Source organism: Diceros bicornis, chromosome 24 (genome assembly GCF_020826845.1).
Source record: "Diceros bicornis minor isolate mBicDic1 chromosome 24, mDicBic1.mat.cur, whole genome shotgun sequence".
Taxonomy (NCBI): domain Eukaryota; kingdom Metazoa; phylum Chordata; class Mammalia; order Perissodactyla; family Rhinocerotidae; genus Diceros; species Diceros bicornis.
This window is the reverse complement of record NC_080763.1, coordinates 38,392,069-38,412,790: the sequence shown is the minus strand read 5'-3', so window position 1 is coordinate 38,412,790 and position 20,722 is coordinate 38,392,069. Positions and strand designations below refer to the sequence as shown.

The following is a 20,722-nucleotide window of genomic DNA, read 5'->3' as shown; positions in this document are numbered from 1 at the left end:
GCCATGCACACTGGGGCTCTGTGCCAACTTTGTTTTGTTCTCTGTTGTTTCCCAGGGCCTAGAAGAGTGCTGACGTTTAGCAGGCACTCAACAAATACGTATTTTTAATCAATGCTGAGGACGCAGACACGAATGGTTCAAACCCTGTGGAGAAAGCAGAAATATCAACAGACAACTGCAAATTGATGGGATATCTCTTGTCAGAGAGACACGCCCAGGGGCTGTGGGAACACAGACAAGTACCATCTGCCCAGCTTAGGAAGTCAGGGAAGGCTTCCTGGAGGAGATGCGCTTTAAAGGATGAATAAGAGTTTGACCAGGCAAAGACTATAGGGAATGGTCAGGGCAGGAAGGTGAGAGATCATTCTGGAAATGATCCAGAGGTGGAAATGTTGGGAAGCAACGATGGTGGGGAAACAGGAGATGACCAGGCAGAGGAGCAGACAGGGTCCAGGGCCCAGAGAGCTGAGAGCATGCTGCAGGTTCTGTCAAAAGACAGGGCCCTCAGTAGAAAGGAGGGTGCCTTCTGAACCCCACCTGGGAAGCGGGTTAGGTTGGGAATGGGGCACCTGGCTGGCTGGCTGAGCAGAGCTCCAGGCCCTTCTGGAAAGGAGATGCCGTTTTCAAAAGGGCTTTTATTAAACTCCACACAGTGCCTCCTGCCACAACCGCCACAGCCCTGGGTGTGCCCACCAGGAAAAGCGCCGTCCGGGTCCCCCTGTGGCCGAGGCTGGGCTGGCCCATGCAGCCGCGGAGCTGGCCTCACTGGGCGGTCCCGGTGCGCGTCTGGCTGCTCCTGGGAGGCTCAGGAGCTGCAGGGGGACTGTGGGCACCGGCAGCTGAGGGCAGGCTCGGGTGCAGGGATGGGGGTGCCTGACTCCTCAACACACACCCTGAGAGATGCTCCTGAGATGCTGGGTGGGTCCAAAACACCCCAGCTCCATCCTGGGGGCACGGGGGCGGGGGCAGCTGCGACCACTCCTCCTGAGCACAGTCCGGGGGCAACTCAGCCCTTCGGGGAGAGACTGAGGACTGGGCGGGCGTGGGGGCGGGCAGAGGGCTGTGTGTGAACCAGGCTTGGGCTCTGCGGCAGCTGGCTGGAGAGTCCCTTCTCTCGCTGAGCCTCAGTTTCCCTTTCTGTCTACTGAAGAACTTGGCCTCTCCGAGCTACGACTCTCCTCCAGGAAGCACACTTGGCTGCTGCGTCGTGTTATTTTCACAGCTGTCCTGCCACGTTGTCCTAGGCACGAGGGGGCTGTAGCCTGTGTGACGTGGGCATCCATGCTGGGAGCGCGTGTGGTCAGCCGCGGGGCTCCTGCGCGTGTGAGCGGGTGTGCGGGGGGAGCGGGTGTGAGCCCGGTCCACACGGCCGGGGGCGCAGCGGGCCCGCCTCACAGGAAGTTGGGCTCCCGCACCACGAGGCAGGGCGGGCCCCCGCCGCCGCCGTCCAGGGGCCGGTACACGAAGTGGAAGTCGCGCTTGGGCTCGCTCCGCAGCAGGTAGCCCTTGATGCGGTGCGGCAGCGCCTCGTCCGCCAGCTGGAAGCAGCGCCCGTCCACCAGCACGAAGAGCCGGTGGTCCTGCGGCTGCAGCACCTCGAACTTCTCGGCGCACTGGGCGCACAGCGCCTCGGCCAGCGTGTCCGCCCGCGACGCCAGCGTCCGCGACTGCTGCTCGGGCTCCAGGTACGACACGCAGATGAAGTCCTGCGGGGGCAGACGGGGGTGCGGTCACCTGCGGGGCCCGGGCGCGTCCTGCCTCACCCCCACCCAACGCTGGGAGCTTGCACAGGGGTGAGGAGCTGGCTGGCCGCGGACGAGTCCTCTGCCCTCTCTGGGCCCCGGGGAGCGCTCATGAGCCTGGAAGTCGGGGCACCTGCGGCTGACCCTGCTGTCCTTCTCTCTCTGGGCCTCGCCTCTCGGTGGGCTGACGGTTCAGGGGGATCCAGCCGCTTTGAGCGTCAGCAGCGCGGAGCGAGGGCGCCCCCTGGTGGCCAGTCCGCGGGCTCGCCGTCACTTGTTCACCTGTCACTCACTGCCTCGTCTCTTCCTCCCCGAGTCCCCCGGCACCCCGCGCTCAATGTAGGGCGCCAAGGACAGCATAAACAAAACCGGAGGTGCAGACCCCAGCCCCAGCATCGCCCGGTTCAGCTGGGGCTGCTAAGGAAGAGCCTGGGGGGAGAGGGTTACGTGTAGGAGAGGGGGGCAGGAGGGCTGGGGGCAGGGCTTGGTGGAAGGGGGAGGAGAGCTGGGTCTGAAAGATGGCGGGTTTAGGACAGGTGGAGAGGGGCACCGCATGAGCCAGGTGGGCAAGGGAGAAGCAATGCCTGCGGGCTGGGGACGGGAGCATTTGCACACACGCGACTGGCACACACTTCTTCCCCCAGCCCCGGAGGGAGGACCATTTGGTGGAAGTTCAGGCCCTCCAGCCCCTGACTGGCTTTGCATCAGCTCCCACTCGCTGTGTGACCTTGACCTCTCTGAGCCTCCATCTCCTCAGCTGTAAACTGGGGATAACACCAGTCCTTACACCAGGGCTGTGAGGACACACAGAGCTCAGAGCCGGGAAGAGTCTCCCTTCCCCAAGCACCCCGAGGGCAGGTAGGAAGTGGTGTGTGCCCGGCTGCCCCCTTGTGGACGGACGGTAACAGCACAGCTGCCTCACGATGATGGTGATGATGGTGGTGGTGGTGATAATTATGGCTACAGAGTGGCGGGTGCATATGAGGCGCCAGGCTCTGCATCAAGAGCTTCACCGGGATCACCCCCTCTTCCAGGAGGGCAAGCCCAGCTCACTCCCTTGGGTCTCAGTGGCTGCCTGTGCTCTCCTTGTCCCCCAGGAGGCCTCCCAAGGGCCCTTTTCACCACCGGACAACTGTCAGGCTCTGGGCTCTCACCCCCAGGGAAGGGATTTAGGGCATGGGGGGAGAGGAGGCACTGGGAGGGGGCAGAAGGTCGTGCCCCCCTCACACCCCAGAAATAGCACTGAGGGGCTCCTTGTCCCCCGTCCCAGGCCTCTCTCCTAAGCTTCACCTCCCCAGTGGGAGGCACTGATGCTCTGCCTGGCTCAGCAGTGGGAACCCACAGTGGAAGCGAGAAGTAAGGAATGCCTGGGTCAGGCTTGGACCAAGAGTGCCCATAGTCCCAGAGCTGGTGGGGGGACAGGGGTCCCAGGAGGGGCTGGGGAGCGGTGGTGTGCTGGAGCTGGCTTGTATCAATGTATGCTGGCTCATACCAGCTTCAGGAAGCCGATTGCATATATCTCTTCCCAAGTCCAAGTTCAGTGATGCCAAGTTAGTAGCTTGAAATTGGCGGTAGTGAGAGTATTTCCACCATGGAAATTGACAGAAGCTAAAATCAGAGCTTTTTTTTCCTCCCCAGAGAGCCAGTTACTAAACAGTATCAAGACACCATTGATTAGAGGAGGGGGGACATCAGCTTGGCAGTCTAGAACAAGTACTGGGGAGGCACAGCTCATCTGGTCCACAGTCCACCTGTGCTGATAGGAGAACTGAGTCCCAGAGAGGGGCAGGGACTGCTCAGGGTCACACAGCAAGCTGGTAAAGAGCTGGGCCAGACCTTGAGCCTCTTGCATCTCAGACCTGGGCTCTGCCTGTTGCAGAGGGACCATCTTGAAAGCCAGGAGTGGAGTTCAGGTCCAGTGTGCTCTGGGTGCCAGGGGAGTGAGTCTGCATACCTATTTACAGATCTGGATTGCTGCCTGGCTCACTGTCCTAGCTCCCTCCATTCTGCACACACTCCAGTCCCACTGTGTCCCAGGCCCTGGGCTTGGGGCCCCTGAGACATGTGAGCCAGGGGTCCTGCCCTCCCATGGTGACAGCTTCATACGTAGATGATTACCATATGGTGTGATACATGCTGTAATGGGGGAAGTAGCAGCAGGAAGCACAGAGGAGGGCATCTAAGCGAGGCCATAGGGAATGGGAGACAGGTGGGGGGTCAGGGAAGAACGTGAAGATGGGCAGTGGCAGCCGGTGAAGGGGAGACGGACCAGCATGGGCAGAGGCTGAGCGCGAGGGAATTGAACTCAGCAGGGATAATTGGGGGTAGCTTGATTTGACGCAGCCCAGGGGTGTGGGGATGACAGGAGTGAAGGAGGAGGCAGGAGTCTAGCCATCGATGGCTTGAATACTGTTTGTATAGAGAGAGGTGGGGAGGGATGGGGGGCGGGAAAGGAGGGGGCAGTCTAGGGGCAGGGGGACCTCGGACTGCTGCATTTGTCCAGCGACCAAGGGGCAAGGCTGTGGATCAGCTCGTGGGCTCTCCCAAAAGTACGGACTGGCACGACCCACGTCCACATCTCCAGCCCTAGGAGGGCACTAGGAGAAAGGAGGTGGTAAGGCAAGATGGATGCAAGTCTCATTTCTCCATCTTGTCTGCCCCTAGAACACGGATGCCTGCTGATACTTTTCTAGGCTCTCTCCCTGAAGGCGGGCACAGGGCTGGGCACACCCTGGCAGGCAGGAGCTGGCGTCTCTGCCGCCCCCGCAGACGTCTCACTGCTCCCCTGGGGGCAGGGAGCAGCCAGTAGGTGTCCGGATCCTGAGCTGGCGGGCAGTGGGGATGGAGTCTGGGGCGTGGTCCCCTGCCACCCCCACCCTGCGTCCCAGGCGTCACCTGCACCGAGGAGCGGGAGGCCCGGGCCTTGTTGAGCGTGCGCCGGCGCTGCCAGCGGTGGATGGAGTCCTGCACCTCCACGCTCAGCTGCCGGGTCACCGTGATCTTGTCGTAGTTCCTGATGTGCTCCAGGGCCCCGTAGGTGGTGGTCAGATAGTAGGAACCTGCGGGGACAAGGGTGTGGACGCTGAGCTAGGACCGCCTCGGCCAGCCCCCAAAGGGAGGGCGCTGGCCCCCGCTCGCCCCGCCCACCGCTCCAAGCTCCGCCCACCGCGCTGCCCGGGGCCACACCTGCCGCCGGTCACCTGCGGGGTTCAGCCCCACGCCCACCCCGCACACTCCCAACCTTCCTAGTCCAGCCCCGGACTGTCAGGCCCTGCTCAGAGCTTGTCATTGGCTCCCCTTTGGGACGGAACTCTTGCTTATTTTTAAAATGATGTTTTATTTATTTTATTTGTTTGTGAGGAAGATCAGCCCTGAGCTAACATCTGCCAATCCTCCTCTTTTTTTTTGCTGAGGAAGACTGGCCCTGGGCTAACAGGCGTGCCCATCTTCCTCCACTGTATATGGGATGCCAGCACAGCATGGCTTAACAAGCAGTGTGTCGGTGCGCGGCGGGATCCGACCCGGCGAACCCCGGGCCGCTGCAGGGGGCGCACGCACTTAACCGCTTGCGCCACCGGTAGGCCCCACAATGATTTTTGACATGAGGCCGATTCTCCTAGCGGCCCACCCAAATCTCATCTTCTCTTTCTTCCTAAATAACTGAACTCTACTTTTTTAGGGGGAAGTAACACTCAACTGAAAATGCTCACTTCCCAGACTCCCTTGCAACTTGGGGTAGAGGGCAGAAGACTGTGTTCTGGCTACTTAGATGTAAGTGGAAGTCCCTGGGTGGGGCCTCCAGGAAAGTCTTTTGAAAGGGACAGACTCAGCTGATACATCCCTTCAGGTTTTTGCCCATCCCCCTTCCTCATGCCTGGAACACAGAGGTGAGCCTGGAGACGCAGCAGCTGTTTTGTGATCAGCCGTAACAGGCATAAGGACAAAGGCTCACATCCTAAAGAACAATGGAAAGAGCTGGGTCCAGGATTTCCTGATGGCAGGGCTAAAAGCTGCTGTCATTATCAGTTGCTTACCCCAGGACTTCTTGATGCAAGAGACAAACTAGCCTCTCACTGATTTAAACAGTTATTAGTTATATTGTTGCAGCCCAAAGCATTTCTAACTGCTACCTTTGATGAAGCTGCCTACATGTTCCCACAAATTCCACAAACAATATGGGGAAAGTTCACACCCTGGCAGGGGTGGGTAGAGGGTAAGATAAAGGGCTTTATGGCCACAGGATCCCTGTGCCTTTCATAGCAGTGTAGAAAAGAGACATTTTTTTTGCAACAGGTATGTCAAGGCCAACACGGAACTTGGTTGGTGTTCCTTATTGGAGAAGAGCCAGTAAACCACTCATGTGTTTCCTTTTCCAGCCGAGCTCAAGCCCGTGAGTGCCAGGAAGCCTCCCCTGGTGCCTCCAGCCTTGTGCCCGAGCGTCCTGTCCTCTAGTGGGCATTCCTCCATGGTCCTGTTCCCACCTGTGATCGGGTCTCTCTGGGTAGTCGTGGAGGAACGCTGATTGAGATCCTTCAGTACTGGAGTCGGAGGGCAGGGTCTAGGTCTTTGCCCGTCAGCAGCCAGCCCTGTGATCTCGGGTGAGTTACTATCCTCTCTATGCCTCAGTGTCCTCATCTCCAAGTCCCATAATGTTGTGAAAATTAACGTGCTTAGGAACGCGTGAGTCACACAGGGTGGTTAGGTGACCTAAGGGAGGTGCTCTGGAGGCTTCTCACCCTCTCCGGTGAAGGGGGAGCAACTCCAAGCCCTGGCAGCGCACTCCTGTCGGCTCGAGCCCTGCTTTTTCACAGCCACGTGGATCTCCTAGCCGACTTCCCTTTGATTTGGGGCCATGCAGTGCCTGCCAGGACCACTAGGTGGCAGGCGCCCCCTCCCACTGAGTTTTGGAGCTAGTTCTCTTTGGGGAGAGTGTGTTGTCCGTTGATGGGAAACACTCACCGCCCCTATTAAGATACTAGCCTGGCATGGCCAGCTGCAAGCCAGCGTGGAGAGGGGACGTGGGCAGAGGAGTCTATGAGGGCGCTTCTGAGAGAGGTTTGGATGTTGAGCTGGCTCCAGCCAGGTGCCCAGCAGCTGCCTGGGTGTCCCGCCTGCCCCGTAATTGCCCAGAGTGGTGGGAGCTGCGGAGAGAGGCTCGAAGGGGGCCCCGTCAGCCCGGTGTTCAGGCCCCCGCTGCTCCTTACGGGTAGTCCCTGATCTCTCACACCCGACAGGCCTGCGGGACACTGGTCCTGTGCCAAACGACAGCACGTGGAAGGAGCTGAACGAACGCGAAGGTCCCACAGTGCACGGGGTCTGGAATCCGGCTGGCCGGCTTTTGTTCAAATGAACTGGGAACCGTGAGCAGGCAGAGCCCAGCCATGCCTCATCCTGCCCCCCACCCGTCTCTGCAGAACGCTAGAGCACTCACACAGTTTGAAAACCCCAAATCTAGCCCAACACCTCCAGTTTCCCGAGCCAGAGAGGTTAAGTGACTTGCCCAAGGTCTCCAGCCAATCAGAGGCAGAGTCGGGACCGAAACGCAGCCTCCAACCCGCTCTGTTTACTTCCCCCTGCGGAAGTTCTCCTCTTGGGATGGAGCAACTGAAGCCCTGAGTGGGGACTCCCCGAGGGCCCGCCCCTGGCCCAGGCATCTCTGAGCTCCGCAGAGCACCGCTGCCAGCAGGGGCTCTGCTTCCCCTCCCCCGTCAGGCAGGCCCCTCTTTTACCTGTCCCTCAGGGGCGATGGAGCACCCCGTGCCACCACCCAGTGAGGACAGGAGGGCGAAGCCAGGACACGGCCCTCTCGTCTCTGTTCCTCTGCCCTTGGCCCCAGATACTTCCAGGTAGGGTCTGTAGGCTGGCAGACTTGAAGGGCGGAGACCCCCCAAGTCATCTCAGGCCGACACCTGTAAGGCCGGGCCAGTCCTGAGTGCTGTGCCCTCCCACCCGGCTACTGGAGTGGGGACAGAGAGAGGTGCAGGGAGGCATCCATGCCAACCACCCCGCCTCTCGGTGGGCAGCATGGCGTGAAGCTTGTCCTCTGGCCCTCGGAGCTGCCATGGGCAGGGTCTGGCGCTGCTGTGGGGGGACGGGGCTGCGGGCGGGGCGGTGTGTGGCAGCATGGTGAGGCTCTGCCCTGCCCGCATTTTTACTTCCCGAAAACCCCATGGATTCCTTAGAAATCTCCCCATGGGGGCAGAGGTGGGGTAGGGGGCTCTGGCTACTTAAGTCTGAAGAAGGGCAGGCTAAAAAACAAACAAACAAAAACAAAAACGGCAGGCTACAGGGGATTCAGGCAGCCTTGGATCAGAAACTGTGACCTGTTCAAGACCTTCATATGTGTGTTTGTACTTTGGCTTGTCTCAAAAATACTTAATGTCGGGGCCGGCCCGGTGGCGCAAGTGGTTAAGTGCGCGCGCTCTGCTGCGGCGGCCCGGGGTTTGCCGGTTCGGATCCCGGGCAGGCACGGATGCACTGCTTGTTAAGCCATGCTGTGGCGGCGTCCCATATAAAGTAGAGGAAGATGGGCACAGATGTTAGCCCAGGGCCAGTCTTTCTCAGCAAAAAAGAGTAGGATTGGCATCAGCTCAGCACAAAAAAAAGAAAAAAAATACTTAATATAGCCTAGAATAGACCAGCTCTCCTGCCTGAAGGACCTCACCCTTCCCACCCAAGCCCCGTGTAGGCTTTGGGAACAGAAAGGATCCCGGGAGGCCATGGCAGGATTGGGGTGGGGGGTGTAGGTCCATAAGGAGGGGGTAGTTGGGCCAAGGGTGTCCCTTCTCTGTGCCTGCTCGGCTGCTGTTCCTGGCCTGGAGCTCTGATTGGCTGCCAGGATTCAGGCTGAGGATGCAGTAGGAATCACAGCAGCCAGGGGGTGACTGACCACTGCCAGAGAGCGAGCCAGCGCTCACACCGTCCACAGAGCCCCACAGTCTCGCTCCATCCTTCCGCCCCTCAAGGGCTTTCACGGACATTGTCTCTAAGACCCCACAACAACCCGTGGGGTCGGGGCCAGTCCTTTAACAGGATGTGTAAATGATTTCTTCCCAGGCAGATGAGCAGCACACGGCCACCGTGGAAAATTTGGAAGACAGAAAAAAACTAAAGGGAAGGCGTTCCGAGCTCAGGGCCTCCCTTGGTTGTCTGAGCTCCGTCCTGCCCCATCGCTGTATCCCACTGGCCTCCTCTGTCTTTTCTCAACATCCACCAGATGTGATCAGACGTGCAATCATCTTGTTTGCTTGTCTGTTTAAACTGTTTAGGGTCTGACGCCCTCCTCCCTCCCCTGGAATGAGACTGCATGAGAAAAGGGACCTGCTGTCACCTGGCACAAAGCAGAAGCGCAGTGAGTAGCTGTTGAATGAATGAGTACGTGGTCTTTGCCCAGGTACCTGTTGAGTCTTAGTGTTTCTTGTTGAACGGTAAGAGCCTTTTACATATTAAGGCTATCAATTCTTGGTGTGCTGATTTGTGAGAACACTTTTCCCTGGCTTATTGTTAGTATCTTATTCTATTTATGGTAATTTTTGACATGTAAAAGTTTTAACCTTTAGGGGTTACATATATGGCAGCCACAGACAACAGCTAATGTTCCTGCTGAGAGCACTGGGTGGGCTGCTGTACTTCTCAGAGGCTGGTCCTAGGAAATGGGGTGCTCAGGGTTTAGGCCAGGAGGCCACTTCTGCTCACAGTGCCAGCTTCCATGTGCATGCCCAGGGTGGTGGAAGCCAAGGAGGAGGGCCCCTGAGGCCTGAGGTGGAGGCCCCGAAGTGTGGGGTGCAGAACGAGGCAGTCATTCATTCTCATGAGACTATCAACCTCACCGGTCTTGCCCTGCACTGCAGCCCAAGTGCCTGGCACAGGCCTGGCACACAGTAGGGGCTCACGGAGGAGCTGCAGGATGGACAGATGAATGGGCGAGTGGAGGGATGGCTGGGTGGGTAGGTATGTGGGTAGATAGATAGATGGGGGGGTTGGAGGGTAGAAGAATGAATAGGTAGGTGGGTAGATGGGTGGATAGATGGATGGATAGATGGATAGGTGTGTGGGTGGATGGATAGACGGGGGGGATGGATGGGTGGGTGGGTGAGTGGATAGATGGATGGATGGATGGACAGGTGTGTGGGTGGATGGATAGATGGGTGGGTGAGTGGATAGATGGATGGATGGATGGATAGGTGTGTGGGTGGATGGATGGGTGGGTGGGTGAGTGGATAGATGGATGGATGGATGGATAGGTGTGTGGGTGGATGGATAGACGGGTGGGTGAGTGGATAGATGGATGGATGGATGGACAGGTGTGTGGGTGGATGGACAGACGGGTGGGTGAGTGGATAGACGGGTGGGTGGATGGGTGGGTGGGTGAGTGGATAGATGGATGGATGGATGGATAGGTGTGTGGGTGGATGGATAGATGGGTGGGTGAGTGGATAGATGGATGGATGGGTGGGTGGATGGATGGATGGATGCACCAGGCAGCAGATAATCACTGCCGAAGAAAGCCTGGCTTCTACTGTCTCCTTCTGGAAGACAGGTTGTTCCAACTGCAGGAAAATTTTAATGAAAGAGAAAAAATAGCTCCAGAGGTCCCAGGGCACAAGACAAAGTTATAGGTGACAGCAAACTTCATGGTTTTACATGCTCCCCTGAGCTTTCAAGAGCTCACAGAACCAGCCACGTCAAACTGTCACCCCAGGGACTGATACATGTGAAAAATGCAAACAGATGCAAAGAGGGTTGGCTGTCTCAAAAACCACAATGCCCAAAGGGGACACTCGGGGCCTGAGAGTCACTCCATCCTTCAAAGCTGATGTCTCAGAGGACAACTCGGGGCTCCCTCAGAGCCGCTATCTGTGCTGCACCTCAGGGATCCTGGTGGAGGCGTGGCTGAGGCTAGGTGGGTGGGAGGAAGTGGTGGGAAGGAGGAAAGGGGAAGGGAAACTGAGGGAGGGGTGGAGTAAACCACACCCCTGCTGTCATCGATTGGGGAGTGCAGGGCCCCTCGCTCACAGCATCAGCCTCCTCCCACTGACAGAGGACCTGGCCCAGGGCTGGAGGAGCACGGGGCTGAGAGTCCCCATGGCCTCCTCTGTCTAAGAACTGATCATCATTCCCTGCTCAGACGCCTTCCCACAGTCACTGCCCACCACTTCAGCCTCAGCAACTGCTGTTCCCTCTGCAAAGAATGCCTTTCCCCTTTGTTTATCTGACTGGCTCCTATTTATCCTTCAATGCTCAGCTCAGGCATCACCTCCTCCAGGAAGCCTTCCCTGAGTGCACAGCCTGCTCCTATACCCTCTGGGCTTCCCACCATTCGAGCATTTGTCAAGCAGCGGTGACATGGTCTCTTTACTGGCCCGGCTCCCCTGCTAGTCTCTGAGCTCCCCCAGGACAGAGCCTGTGTCGTGCCCTATGTCATGGCCCCAGGGCTCAGTGGAGTCTGGCATCCAGGAGGTTCTTATTGGGCTGCCCAGAGTGCCCCTGTCGTGGCTGGGTTGGGGTGTGCGATGCGTCCCGGTGGTCTGGAGATGGGCCTGGGGTGGTGACTCACCCTCCCCCAGCTGCAGGGCGGGGTCCATGAGCTCCATCATGTACTCCACGTCGAGGAGCATCTCCGTGAGGTTGCTGCGAGCCAGCACGTACATGAGCACGGGCAGGAAGTCGTCTGCCCCGTAGGGCTTCCCTGCGAGAAGGAAGGAGGCAGAAGGTGCTGAGTGCAAGGCTCTCCTTGTGAGCAGCCCCCTGCCCAGGGGAAGGGGACACTGGTTTGCTGCGCGGGGGGTGGTCCCCCCGGAAGAGGAACTTTCCTGCTTTCTCATGACTCTGAGGACAGGGCGACGCTGGGATCAGCCTTCTCGGGGACGCCTGAGACGCAGTCTGGATTTAGGAAGAAGGAACTGAGAAAGGTGCCCTCCGCTGGGATGGGCAAGACCCAGCGCCTTCCCCTTTCCCAGCTCTCCCCGCCAGCACCCCTACTGCTTGCTTGTCAGTCAAGTTCACATCACACTTATTCACGGACCCACCCAGAAGGAGCCGTCTGTCTGACGTTGATGTCTTCTGGGAAGGTTCCCTGCCCTTCTAACCACACATCTCCCTCTCCACCAGCGAAACGGAAGCCCTCCCTCGATAGATGCGGCGGGGTCTAAGGTTCCAACATTCAACCTTCGTTCTTTGGGTTAAGCAGGCCCTGTCCTGAGGCTTTCCTGTAAAACGTAAATACTTCTGAAAGGAATGATTCATCACTACTGCTTTTGTGGGAGATGTTCACAGGGCTCAGCACCTCTGGCAGTCGTCGACGCCTTGGGGAAGAGAGGAGGCGGGAAGGTGGCCTGAACGATGCCTTCCCCGGTTTGGTCTGAAGACTGACCGTTTGGCAACACAAATTCAAAGCCTGGACCTGGAGGGCAAGAATTCCACCAGGGGCAGAATCCTCCTGGAGTCCCTCGGTTGGCATCTTGGCACGTCTCTGCGAGGGCACGGGGGAAATGAAAGCCTGAGTGAGCAGCTTTGCACAGCAGGGAACGGCCGTGCTGGGTCCCCAGCCCACTTTCTCACCTCCCCTTACCGCCAGGGAGGCCAGAGCTCAGACAAAGGTCTCCAGACTCAGCTGGAGGTTACCAGGCCTGGGCGTGGTTCCAGAAGGATGCTGTGCTTTGTGTCTCGGGTGAGATTAACCAGCAGCCCACATACATGCCAAGCAATTTACAGTTCTTTCAAAGAGCGTATTTCTGCTTAACGTGTTATACAAGGATTTAGCTGACCATCAGGAAATACACATAATAAAACAGTAACATCTAAATAAAAGGTAAACATCAGGACAAATATAAATTACAAGGTGAATTTATGCCATAGGAAAAATAAACACACAAATAAGCAAGAACCCACACAACTGCTCTTTTAGTGCCACAAATTTGGCTTTGCCCACCTTACTGAAGAAAAGACTGAGGTTCAGAGAGTTTCAGTGACTCTCCCCTGGCCGCACACATTTTGAAGTTATGAGAGGTACAGTGGTGAAGAGCTGGGCTTCTGGCCTCAGCCCTGGGTCCAAATCCCGTCTCCCATTCTCTAGCTGTGGACCCTGGTGGATACCTTCCCTCCTCTAACCTTGGAAGAGAGAGTGGAGAAGGAGGGTCCAGGGGGCTTTGAGGATTAAATGAAAGGACGGGGGTGGTCAGCGCCATGCTGAGCCATACTGGGGCCTGAGGCCAAAGGAAAGATATGTGCTCCTCTAGATATTCATCAAAATATCCCCTCATATTTTGAACCAAGCGGAAAAGTTAATGAATACTCCACAATAAAAAAACATGACTGCATATCAAACCCTCTATTGCCAGTCTGTCTGCAGGCCACTGTCACCTCACTGACTCCTGTGGGCCAGGAGCCCCCGACGGATGGGAAATGACTGTTCCTGTTGCACAATAACGCAGTGTCATAAAACAGACAACAGCCATCCTTACTTAAAATGTTGATATTTCGTTCATCATAGATTTTTTTTTGCACTGATTTTTACTTTTTAAAATATTGCATTAAAGGGGCTGGCCCCGTGGCCAAGTGGTGCAAGTTCCGTGTGCTCCACTTCAGCGGCCTGGGGTTTGTGGGTTCGGATCCTGGGCGTGGACCTACACCACTCCTTAGCCCTGTGGCGACGTCCCACATACAAAATAGAGGAAGAATGCCACAGATGTTAGCTCAGGGCCAATCTTCCTCAAGAAAAAAAAAGGGGGGGGGGAGATTGGCAGCAGATGTTAACTCAGGGTGAATCTTCCTCAGACAAAAAAAAAAAATTGCGTTAAAATATTACTTATCTTACTATTTGACCCAGCTTTTCCACTCCTAGTTACATACCCAAGAGAAATGAAAACATGTTCACACACAGACTTGTACACAAACGTTCACAGCAGCATTATCCATAATAGTCGAAAGGTGGAAACAGCACGAATGTCCATCATCTGGTGAACGGAGGCAAAATGTGGTCTATCCATACAGGGGAACACAAATTGGTAATAAAGGGCCGGCCCCGTGGCTTAGCGGTTGAGTGTGCGCGCTCCACTACTGGCGGCCCGGGGTTCGGATCCCGGGCGCGCACCTGACGCACCGCTTCTCCGGCCATGCTGAGGCTGCGTCCCACATACAGCAACTAGAAGGATGTGCAACTACGACATACAACTATCTACTGGGGCTTTGGGGAGAAAGAAAAGGGGGAGGATTGGCAATAGATGTTAGCTCACAGCCGGTCTTCCTCAGCAAAAAGAGGAGGATTAGCATGGATGTTAGCTCAGGGCTGATCTTCCTCACAAAACAAAACAAAACAAAACAAAACAAAACAAACCAAAACAAATTGGTAATAAAGAGGAACAAACTACTGACAGGTGCTATGACATCGATGAAGCTGGAAAACACGATGCTGAATAAAGAAGCCAGTCACAAGACCACATGTCGTACATACTGTAGGATTCCATTTATGTGAAATATCCAGAGTAAGCAAATCCACAGAGACAGAAGGTGGACTAGTGGTTGCCAGGCACTGGGGGGAGGAGAGAATGGGGAGTGATTGCTAACGGGTACAGAGTTTCTTTTTGGGGTGATAAAACTATTCTGGAATTAAAGCAGCATTGGTCACACAATTTGGCGAACGTACTAAAAACCACTGAATTGTTTAAAAAATATATGTGTATACACATATATAACAATATAACATACATACATAAATATATTTTTAGATATACATAAATATATAAAATTTATCTTGATTCCTGAGTTTCTGGCACCCTCTTACATTCTGCATCTAAGGCGAGCACCTCATCACCTCGCCCACATCTGGCTCTGCAGGCGGTGCTCAGAGCCACCCCTGGCACAGAACAAGGACTTGGCAAATGGCAGCGATGAGGAGTGGGCAGTGGTGTGGGGCTGCGCACACAGGGAGACCAAGGAAGTGAGTCAGAGCTGGTCCCTGCCCTCAGGGCCCTCCCAGTCCAAGGCCAATGGCCATGCTGGGGACTCGGATTCCAGGCTCACGGGCCACCCTCCACAGAGGGCCTTGTGTTCTTTGGCTGCTTAGCCTCATTCTCACCTGGAATGAGAGCCCGAGACTACCAGCTGTTCCTCCTCCTCCCCCATGACCCAGTCTTTCTTTATTTTCATCGTAATGGAACTGACTTTCAGCTGGGATGTGGCCACCCAAAATAAAGGCTGCGTTTCCCAGCTTCCCTTGCAGCTTGGTGCCGCCATATACCTAAGTTCTGGCTAAAGGGATTTGAGGGGGAAGTGATGTATTCAGCTTCCAGGTCATGCCCTTAAAGGAGATGGTCACATGGCTGGAGAAAACCCCGGGGATGGTGGAGCAACAAGAGGGAAGGAGCCTGGGCCTCTGAGAGCCTCGCAGACGCCAGCCTGCACTGGATCATAACAGTGAAATCAATTCAGTTTTGTTGAAATCGGTGGGCGGTGTGTATTAACAGCAGTCTAAGCTATATCCTAACTCCTACAGAAGGTGAGCTGCAAACCCCAGGGGAAAGTGCTCCCAGTTAGTGGTCAGGACAGCTGGGCCATGGACATACTCATTCATTCATTCATTCACTCACTAAAACCCTCCTCCTGCACCCCGTCACTCAGATCTGATTTTTCTGGATTCCAGTGGGGCCCAGGAAGATGCAAGTAAAAGAAAGGGCATGGAAGAGATTTGAAAAAAGGTGGGAGCTCCGTGTTGAATTTAGCAGCCGCCCAGAGGCATTCTGTTCCCACGGCCTACGCCTGGAGGGGCCGGGCTTTCACAGGTGCTGCGTTACACCCCAGGAAGTGCACTTGAGCATTGCCCCTGTGGGCTCTGGGTGGACATGCGTGTCTCCACATTTCCACTCATCCTGGTTTGGTTTTCTAGAGAAGCGTGTGCCCTGTGGCCCACCTGTCTGGCCACACTCAGTTTCTACATCTGCAAAATGGGGCCAACAACACCAGGCCTCTCAGGGGTTCAAGAAAATAAAATAAGAAGAAGAATACGAAATGATTTGGAACCCATGAAGTGCTATGGAAAGAAAGGTGAGCTATTCCCGACAGCTATGTTTTGCTTTCTCAAGTGGCCTCAGTTTTTCCACCTGTAAAATGAGTAGGCTGAAGGGGTTGCTAACACACGCTGAAAAGCAGAATCAGACCCAGAGTGAGTCCCAGCGTACTGCTTACCAGCTGTGTGACCTTGGGCTCATTGCTTTACCTCTCTGAGCCTGCACTTCTAGTCATGTGTGAACTGACACAGGTAGCATGATGTCCTATGAGGTTTTGGTGAGAATTCCATGACATGATTGACATGGAGTGCTCCTACACCACTCCCATGGAAACGCCTAGCACTAAAGGGCGCATCCCGGGCCGGCCCCGTGGCTTAGTGGTTAAGTGCCCGTGCTCCGCTGCTGGCGGCCTGGGTTCGGATCCTGGGCGCGCACCGATGCACCGCTTCTCCAGCCACGCTGAGGCCGCGTCCCACATACAGCAACTAGAAGGATGTGCAGCTATGACATACAACTATCTACTGGGGCTTTGGGGGGAAAATAAATAAATAAATAAACAAATAGAGATTCAATACTGAATTCTCTCGAACTCTCAGTTATTTAAAGAGCGCATCCCTTCCCCTTAGTGCAGCTCTGTGTTCCGAGGCGCTGATTATCTGTTTCAAGGTTCCTGTGCCCTCCCTGCACAGAATTAGTCAGTTTTGGATAAAGCCCTCCCATAAGCCTTTATGAGCCTGAGACACGTCTAAGGGGTTCCAAGGGAAAGATTATTTTGTGCTTGGAGATGGTTTTCATGTTGAGAATTTAATTATTAGACTCCTGCATACAGGAGAGTCTTTTCTTGATTTACGAGTTAGGGAACAAGGCGTGTCTGGCCACACGGATGTGAAACCCAGTCCTGCGCCTTTTGGAATTCACCTATAGCTCATGTCTTGGTTTAGAGCTGAGGGGGTGTGTACGCTGCCTCCACGAACGTCATTTTTTTCTTGGTATTGTGTCAATAACTCACCGAGGAACACAATCAGGCAAGTTCATTTGCTTTCGAGCGGGGGTTCTTGACCAGGGTGATTTCGCCCTTCAGGGGCCGTCTGGCAACGTCTGGAATCCCTTTTTGGTTGTCACAACTAGGGTGGTGGTGCTACTGGCATCGAGGCCGGGGATGCTGCTGAACATCCTACAAAGCGCAGGCAGCCCTCCGTAATAAAGAATTATTCAGCCCCAAATGTCTGTAGTGCCAGGGTGAGACACCCTGCTGGGGTCAGTGACTTGCGGCCAGGAGGATGGTCCGGCTCGGGCCCTGGGTTTGAGGACGTAGAGACGGGGAAGGAAGCCCTCCTTGTGGCTTTGTGCCCTGTGGGGATGGAAAGTTCTTCGACCTTTTCTTCTCCCCATGCCTTCTTGAGAACCTTAGCCGACCCCTCGGGAAGGGCCTTGGGGCCCCTCTCCTTGGTTCCCAGCACACTGTGTTCAGTCACCCCATGGCAGGGGACTCCTGCGACCCCACGTCTATGCCTCCGATTACCCGTGAGCACCTCCTCTCCGTCTCCCCAGGACACAGGGCAGGGCAGAGCAAAGGTGCGCAGGGAGTGGTGCTGGGTAAATGAATGAATGGGTGAATGAATGCTGAACTCCAGCAAGCCCTCAGAGCCCATGCCTTGGCGCCGACTCAGATGGCCCTCTAGAGAGACCCCAGGGCTCCCTCCCCCAGCAGAGGCCAAGCCCAAGTATGTTTCCTCTTTTCCTGGAAACCAGCTCTTGCCGGGACCTCCCCATTTCTGTCAAGAAGCGCATTTCCCCCAGTCCCGAGATGCAAGGCCTGGGCGTCCCCTCTCTTCCTCGGGGCTCCCTGTCCCCCATGGCCAGTCAGGCCAGAGCCCAGGTGAGTCTCCCTCCTGACCGCTTCCTGCACTCACCCTTTGCTTTCCCAGACCTGCTTCCCTCAGCCTGCCCTCCCAGCAGGGTCTCTGTCCTGTGAGCCCCTCTGTCCACTAACTCACCTCCTGAGAGTATAGCTCTGATCATGCTGTGTCTCTCCTCAAGAACCATCCATGGCTCCCCACTGCCTAGAGAGTCAACTCCAGATCTCTTACCCTGACGTTCAAGGCCTTACACAATCAGGCCCATAGACACCTGCCCAACACAATTGACCCTACTCTCCTCCAGCCACACTATCTAGTCCATGGCCTCAGAATAGGTCACCTGCATTCCTGCCCCTGGGTTTCTGCCACACTGCCCTCTCTGGCAAGCCCTCCCCTTGCCTTCCACAGCCTGAGCCTTCCATCTCCCACAGCACCAACATTTATGTGACTCTTTAAAAATGCAAACATATTTTATAAACATTGTATCACTGAATTTCTAAAACAACTCTGTGAGCTTGTTAGATTCACTGTGCCCACTTAACAAATGAAGAAAGTGAGTCCCAGAGAAGTTACGGTACTTGCCTAAGATCACGTAGCTAGGGTGTGGTGTGGTGAACCAGGACTTGAATCTAGCTTTTTCTCATGCACAGTCCCATGTTCCTGCTACTTCAACACTCTTCCTTCAAGTTCCACCTCCTCCACGAAGGCTTCCTGGACTGTCCAAGCTCCTGGTGTTTACTCTACACTCTATTTTCCAATTCAGAGCAACATTCTGCCTCCATCACACTCCCACACAACATTCCACCGTGCTGAATCGTGGGCTGAATTCCACAGGCATTTTCACTCCTCTGTGCCGCTGCGCACAGTTTCCTCTGCCTGCAGCGCCCTCCCTACTTTTTCCTTTCTAACTTCTCCTTGTCCTCTCCCACAGCCTCAAGCACAGTTGGAAGTTTGCTGCTCCAGCTCCCATATGCCTTGACTATTTCAGAGCCTGTCCTTTTCCTCAGACTATGAGCTTTCTGAGGGCAGGGATGGAGGCTGTGTGAGCTTGGGCAAGTCACTTAACCTCTCTGAGCCTCTGCCCCATCACTGCCTTTCCAGCCCCCAGCACAGGGCTCGGGATGAGGGACACTGACAGTGGACTAAACCTAGCCCCACATGTGTTCCCACTAGGCACCACTCTGTCCCACCCAGGGTTGGGGCCATGGTCAAGGGTCCTGGGATTTGCTATGGCCTTAGACAGTGGTGTGCTGGGAATGCTTAACAACCGGCTCTCTGAAGGGAAAAAACTCTGATTTGTAGTGTTTGCCAATTTCAACGGCATAAACATTTCCACAACGGCTGATTTCAAGCCACCAACGTGAACATGGAGTGGGGGAGAGATGCACACGATTAGCTCTCATGAGATAGTACGAGCTGATTTAGCACACCAGTGGCCTTGGTGTCATCAAGTCCAACCTCACTGTGAGGAAAGTGAGGCTCAGAGATGGGAGAAATTTGCTCCAAGCCCCACAGCTGGTCCGTAGAGGAGCTGTGAGTAGAATCCGTGTCTCTCCTCCCTGACGTGGACAAGAAAGGTCCACACAGGCTCTCTGACCTGACAGCTGCTTGTGGACAAACACAAGCTTTAAGCATCATTTAAATGCACCGGCTCCCGGCCGACATCCCAGGGACAGCTAGGGCCGCATTCTCCTCCCTGTGAAGCCTGGAGCCCAAGGCTCGGGGCTCAGCCCTGCACAGTGGCGGTTCAGGCAGCGCCACTGGGATGCTGGGGCACAGACGCAAAGTAATTCTCCTGGGATCAGACATCTGTCCTGCGTGGATCGGAGATTACGTCCATCAGCCTGCATTTCCTGGTGAGTTCTGCTTTCTTTTTTGCCAGAGTCACATCTGTTTTCCATCTGTAGGTACTGGGGGATCTGATCACATTTTAGAGAGCTAGGGCTTAGGCATGTTTCATTGGCTGGGAGATTTTGGAGGAGAGCTCTGATAAAAATGAGCGGAAGCATGCTTACCTAGGTCACATGATCCGTGAGGAACACTGGGTTAGGAGGCCCCCAGCTCTGCCGCCTAACTAGCTGAGTGACCTGGGCCACTCACTCTGAGCCTTAGTTTTCTCATCTGAAAACTGGGGATAGTAATAAAATTCAGTCTGTTACATAGGGCTGTTGTGAGCATTAAATGAGCGGCTGGATTAAAAAAAGGGTTTTGTCTTCTGGGAAGCATTTCCTAAGAAAAGAGTTGGCAAATTTTTTCTGTAAAGGGCCAGCTAGTAAATGTTTTTAGTTCCACCGGCCACACAGTCTCTATCCCAACTATTCAACTCAGTCGTTGTAACAAAAGCAGCCATAGACCCTGTAAATGAATGGATGTGGCTGTTTCAATAAAACTTTATTTACAAAATCAAGTGGTGGGCTGGAGTTGGCCTGCAGGCTGTAGTTTGCAGACCCCTGATCTAGAGGAAAGAGTCTATCTCTCATCATAACTGCCCCTCCAAATTTGTTGACTGGGCTCTTAGTGAAGGCGGGTGGCTGATGCAACAATCCTGGGGCAGCACGAGGCTCACAACTACGATCTGCTTTGGGCCTTACCCTCTCCACCAAAATTCCCACTTGAAGCCGCTTCCTTCCTCCAGGAAGGCTTAAGCCAAGACCCGCACTCCCCACCAACTAGGTTCAATGCCCTAATAATGGGTGTCCCTGGTCCTGTCATTGCAGAACGGAAAAACAAATGTTATACGTTAACTCAGAGAGGCGTCCCCTGACCTCCCAGCTCAGAACAGCAAACTCCTACACTCCCCAGACCCCTTATTCATCTTATTCTTATATGATTATTAGCCTGTCTTATTCATCCTAGTAGCATGTTTCAGCCTCTGATGATACGTTGTATGTTTCTGTTTCCTTTTTCTTTTCTGTGAGGAAGATCAGCCCTGAGCTAACATCTGTCAATCCTCATTTTTTTTTTTTTTTGCTGAGGAAGACCGGCCCTGTGCTAACATCCGTGCCCATCTTTTTTTTTTTTTTTTAATTTTATTTATTTATTTGTTTTCCCCCCAAAGCCCCAGTAGATAGTTGTATGTCATAGCTGCACATCCCTCCAGCCGCTGCATGTGGGACGC

The 20,722-nt window shown here is 55.0% G+C and overlaps 1 protein-coding gene across 1 annotated transcript in view; it reads right to left on the bottom strand.

The window, feature by feature from the left end:
- Positions 1 to 620: 620 nt before the first annotated feature.
- Positions 621 to 20,722, bottom strand: part of RIN3 (Ras and Rab interactor 3) — a 125,222-nt gene continuing 105,120 nt past the window's right edge. Inside the window, exons 8-10 of the mRNA XM_058567577.1 lie at positions 11,299 to 11,430; positions 4,638 to 4,801; positions 621 to 1,706 (exon numbers count right to left, since the gene is read on the bottom strand). Coding sequence (XP_058423560.1) covers positions 1,392 to 1,706; positions 4,638 to 4,801; positions 11,299 to 11,430 — 611 coding nt within the window. The 3' untranslated portion in view covers positions 621 to 1,391. The remainder of the gene's footprint in view (positions 1,707 to 4,637; positions 4,802 to 11,298; positions 11,431 to 20,722) is intronic.